Source organism: Sphaeroforma arctica (assembly GCF_001186125.1).
Source record: "Sphaeroforma arctica JP610 unplaced genomic scaffold supercont1.925, whole genome shotgun sequence".
Classification (NCBI taxonomy): Eukaryota; class Ichthyosporea; order Ichthyophonida; genus Sphaeroforma; species Sphaeroforma arctica.
This window is the reverse complement of record NW_014039633.1, coordinates 1-5,726: the sequence shown is the minus strand read 5'-3', so window position 1 is coordinate 5,726 and position 5,726 is coordinate 1. Positions and strand designations below refer to the sequence as shown.

The window sequence follows — 5,726 nt, the reverse complement described above, 5'->3', positions numbered from 1 at the left end:
ATATATATGTATATATTTGGGTAGCCTTCTGGATAGCACATATTCACTACGACGCTGTGTTGTGTAGAATCGTTGCTATGAACTTCGCCACGCAGATTAGAGTATGATTGCATCGATAAACAATACACACGCGCGAGTTCAAGCTTTAATAGACAGACCCAAACGAAACCAAGTATAGAGGTCAAGTATATCCATTTTTAGAACTAGCATATCATTGTAATCCACACAATAGAGATGCACTCACATGTATTATATGAACATCTGAATATTATATCCACATATCCACATATCAATCTGGGAGTGGATATATATTTTGTATTCCTAATTTGCACTCGCGACGGGCAATCGCGCATGGCAATGGCACAATAACACACCAAAGACAAAATAAATACACAAACAACTTCACGCGGCCATTTTTTTTGAAGGTATAGTATAGCACAAATCTCAAGCCAAAACGCACTACGGTAAACTAAGGCACCTCAAAATCGTTCAGTGAATGGTCATAATAACTGATGTCGACCGTTGGACTGACCTTTTGTGTATACAGACCGTCCTCGAAGGTGGCGGCATTGGGCTGTAGAGGTTGGTGACGTTCGTTATTGAGATGATGGTTATTGGGACGTTCGGTATTGAGACGTTGGTTGTTGAGACGTTCGTCATTGAGACGTTCATTATTGGGCCGTTCGTTATTGAGACGTTCGTTATTGAGACGGTGGATACGGTTAAACGTTGCGATAAGAACGGTAGGAAAGATGTGCATCTGGCGACTATGGAGTATATGTCACACAGTTTATAGCAATGGCCTTACGCCCAGGCGATGGGTGGGATCAGATACAAGCAGCAAGCTGTATTTATAATTGCACATTAGACGGCCCGCGTTAGACGATATCACACCGCAAATTGATGACATACAGAAAAACTTCTGAAATGGGAGTCCGTCGCACCTTGACACTCTAACATTGAAGCTACGAACCGGCAAACCTAATCAGATATCTATGTGAGGCGCAGTAATTTCGTAAACGTCCGGAGTGCGAGTGTGACGGTTTTGTTAGGGCCAGTCACGGCCCTTTCCGCGGGTTAAATGAGCGAAACCAGTCGTATAGTATCAGGGCCATGTACATCATGCTGCAACACACAACACAACACAGCCCCTTACCAGTTCTTGAAGGTTCTTTTCAAACGAAATGAGCGAAATCAGTCGTATAGTAGTATCAAGGCTTATCATGTACATCATTCTGCAACACACAACACAACACAGCCCCTTACCAGTTCTTGAAGGTTCTTTTCAAACGAAATGAGCGAAACCAGTCTTATAGTAATATAGTATCAGGACTGATCATGTACATCATGCTGCAACACACAACACAACACAGCCCCTTACCAGTTCTTGAAGGTTCTTTTCAAACGAAATGAGCGAAATCAGTCGTATAGTAGTATCAAGGCTTATCATGTACATCATGCTGCAACACACAACACAACACAGCCCCTTACCAGTTCTTGAAGGTTCTTTTCAAACGCACGCCTTAAATGCCTGATCATCGAATCCGTGCCTTTGACGAACAAGCTCACAGACTTGTCTCGCTCTTGATGTAAGAGCTCCTCCTAAGTGTGGCATAAATGGGTTTTTGTTTTGTTTGCGGAATAGTGAGAGAGATATATATATTCTCAGAACCATACTATACCACACGCAGGGAATGGCGGTAGCGTAGTAGTACAGCGACACACACAGTGGATGGACTTTGCTGCGAGTGTCAGCGCAGGTCCATCTCGCTCATGGTGTGACATTTTTCCTTGCAGAAGTGTATGCTCACAACTGTATTTAATAATGCCCACAATTGTACACTCTTGCATAACGAAAGCCTCGGCGGAGCGTAGTTGAAAATCAGATGGACATAATCTTTCCATTTGCACAACACGAGGGCCGTATATGTATCACACAGAAGTAGATGCAACCCCACAACCGCATAGACACTTTTGTCAGGCTCCATGTATATAACATCGGCCGAATATCACACAGAAGTAGATGCGATCCCACAACCGCATAGACACTGTTGTCAGGCTCTATGTATATAATATCGGCTGTGGAACAAACATTGAGATGTCAGACCTCACAATATCAGTGACTCTGAAATCAAAATCACTCAGGCATACATGTGATTATACACAATCAGAACTAAAGCACGACAGGACAAGGTAGGCATAGACGTGTCTGATCTCATACAAGCTGCACGTGCGTATATAAGTTCAAGTTTTGATGCGCATATAGTTTCAAGTATTAATACGTATATAACTTGAAGTTTTAAAACGATACCTTTTTCATTCCCTTCTGGTATCCCCAGAGTTCTTGTCCCCTGAGCAGGAGCCGCCCCTTTGATCCCACTATAGTGATGTCTTGCACAAACTTACCAGGCATGTGTGTGTTCAGCAGAATCGTAGCATGTGCATCGTTAGGGAATCTGCAGAATTCGGTTTACAATTACAATCGTATGAAACACAAAACGCGTTTCGTACATAGCGTGCGCCAGCACAGAACAACTCCATACGTGTGCCCATGTGAAAACTGTAGAAGTGATTGTAATTTCGAGAAACGCTTCGGCCGGCAACGGGGACAAAAGAGTGCATCTATAATCCGTAACGGAGAGTACCAAGTTTCCATCGAGCTGTCATCTGGACTCTGTCTGTCTGCGCCGTGTGCACACTATGAACTATCAGAGCAGGTGCATCGTGAATGCTCCCATCCATACTACCATTTGTTCGTACCTACCGATAGTTCTGAAACAAGCGTCAAGTAAAACGTACCCAATGGGGCCACGCCACCGAGCATGCCAACAACGCCGAGACCTATTCACAGGTTTATGCACTGCGTGCAACCACGTTTATCACAATGGAAGCTCCAATACCTACCTATCACATGCGCGAATAACTAGCGTACAATACACAATACGTACAGATATACAGATATTATACAGACACGCATCCTAAGAATATTCACATACCAGCACCTTACATACATCACTCACGCAGACACTACATAATCAACGAGAGCATACACAGGACACCTACTTGAGCTGGAAATTACAATAATCGTCCGCTGTGATATGCCTGTACCCGTTGATACGTGAGGTGTGGTGCACAAAGGTCTTCAGCACACCCTGCACGGCCACGGCTTTTAATCCCGTGATATAGTATAACACATCGATCATATGTGATCCCAATGCGCCCAGCGCTCCTCCACCCAGAGACTGGTCACACCACCAGTTGTATTCGCCTGTTGAGTATTGGTGAGATTGCATACGGTCACGACAGCTCTATGCATGGCGATGAGGTTAAATTGGTGTGTATGTTACTCGTATCTGTATACGACTGTGCAAGTCTCACAAAGGCAGTATTAGCACCAACAGTTCTATTCCTATTGCGATGGCTGGTTTTTGTAGATCGAAGTGAACAAAAGCTTTACGTACAGAACCAAAAACATACGAAGGTGACATTTAAAGACCAATGTCCGTGTGCATATTTAACTGCAATACTGGGTTGATAGATATACCAATCGAATGCTAGGCACGCTTTTGACCTTTATTCTGCATCAGTGTGATAGCATAACCGGTTGAACATATATAAATATATAGCACATGACAGTGTAAGAACCTTTACATACCTAGTTATGTACTTATGTCCATATTTTTTTGTGGTAGACGTCAATATACAATTTACGCCATCTCTATTACGTGCTTTTTGACAAAGATGCATGTGTATAACAAAATAGTTCATATCAACTTGCGTGTATAGTCTTTTTTAAGTATAGAGGAGTTTCGTATACGTCAGGAACGATACACTAAGGGCGAGTTCATGTATCTGAGTATTCGTGTACAAATAAGACACGAAGGTAGCTATATTTTGATACACAAATTATATCAGAATTGTTTGAAATTATGCACATTACTACATACATTACTACACGCGGACTTCGGCATGGGCTTGGGACTCTGGGCAAACATACCTCCTACTAGCGAGGCCATGCAGACGTTCGCCTCTATCGTCAGTATCCTACCTACATATTCTTCTTCCATTTTGGCCTTCATAGCCGCTATTACTTTGACAAATCTCAATTCGTGATCTACTATGGATACCTGCAGTGACAGCATGGATTGGAATAGAGGCACTTGGGCAAAACAAACGAACACATCAAGGCACACCGTCAACTGTACAAGACTCTACTATACGACGGCGAAAACAACAACTCTCCGCATGGAATACAAGGATGGTATGAATACTACTTTATAAGGCACTCAGGAAAAAGTGGTAATAGGTTTCAAGTTCAGGTCTGATGCAGGGTTACGATTGAAAGAAAATCATCGCAAACAAGAAAAGGGTCTGTCACAGTGGGGATAGGAAAGCCAAGCTACAATAGCGCTCGTCGAGTCTTGTTGTTGAGTTGACGTAGAGACAATTCAGAAGCAGGATGCAAACGTGCAGCAAATCACACGTGCAGCAAATCACACGTGCAGCAAAGCACATGACAGGCACTAGCCGGTTGCTTAGTTGGAATATTGTACATATACAATCATAGTGGAGTCACCATTCGCTCAGGAAACACAAATCTGGCCGAACAAATCGGGTCGAATTGGGCTCTCAGTGAAATGGAGGTCGCTGGTGAGCATCAATCACGGACTAGACTAGCAGCTGCTAACAACTACGTGAATACTGAATGTGCAGGAGGAGTGGACGTACGGGTGGAGGGGTGCATGTGATTTCATACCGCATAATTATTTGCGAGAAAAAAAATTGCCCAGAAGGCCGTAAGTTGAGTCCACGACAAGAATAGGAATATAAGCACTTCAAAACAATGTCAGGTATCTGTTTGCAGCCTCAATAGATGTATGCTTGATATCAAGAGGTGTACATACCAACTGAGGGTAGTACTGTGCAGCTGACAACATCCTCCTCGCACTGGCCGCGCTGGTGGCCATAGGCTTCTCACAAATGACATGCTTCCCCGTTTGTATAGTCTTTATGCACACTTCCAGACTCATGAAGGGTGGCGTGGCTACACATACAAGCTCGACATTCTTCAACATCAAAACTTCGTCCAGGTCAGTGGACACAAAGGGAATGTTGTGCTCCTGTCGTACGCGCTCGGCTGCCACTTCTGTTCGCGCCCACACGGCTACAACTTCGAAGCCATTTTTGTGGAAATGGGGCAGCTGATGGTTTGCGCGATGGAATCAGAAATTAGCTCAAATCAAATTGGATTTGGTTCTCCGAATTGCATTGGATGCGCGGATTTAGTTGATAGGCATGCTATCATACCTGATACAACAGAAATACGCAGGCCGGCCATGTTATTCTAAGAATAAATCATGATGCTAAGATTGCGGAATGCCATTCGACTAAATGAGCTATACTATAAAACAACAAGTACTGTGCAAAAGACTATACATAAAGCTCCTGTGTTGGTTTCCGTGCAAGCATCTACCTCTAGACTGGCAAATTAAAAACTGAAACTCTTTGTGAAATCCAAATTTTTCAACATACGCTGTGTACGCATACATATGCATGTCATATATAAGAGTAAACCAAGTATAAAAATACATATCAAGTACTAAATGATCTCACATCTTCATGGACATATTTTCAAGAAGAATCTATATACATATATATATATATATATATGACAATACACAGTAATAGACAGTTGTATATACATGAATATAAATCAACATTCAAGC

The 5,726-nt window shown here is 42.9% G+C and overlaps 1 protein-coding gene across 1 annotated transcript; it reads right to left on the bottom strand.

The window, feature by feature from the left end:
- Positions 1 to 469: 469 nt before the first annotated feature.
- Positions 470 to 5,205, bottom strand: SARC_09277 (hypothetical protein; the record flags this gene model as incomplete). Its single annotated transcript, XM_014296711.1, has 6 exons — positions 470 to 760; positions 1,492 to 1,602; positions 2,312 to 2,456; positions 3,064 to 3,268; positions 3,998 to 4,127; positions 4,905 to 5,205. Coding segments are annotated over 6 exons (1,183 nt in total), but the record flags the coding sequence as incomplete, so codon positions are not given.
- Between the last annotated feature and the right edge of the window lie 521 nt (positions 5,206 to 5,726).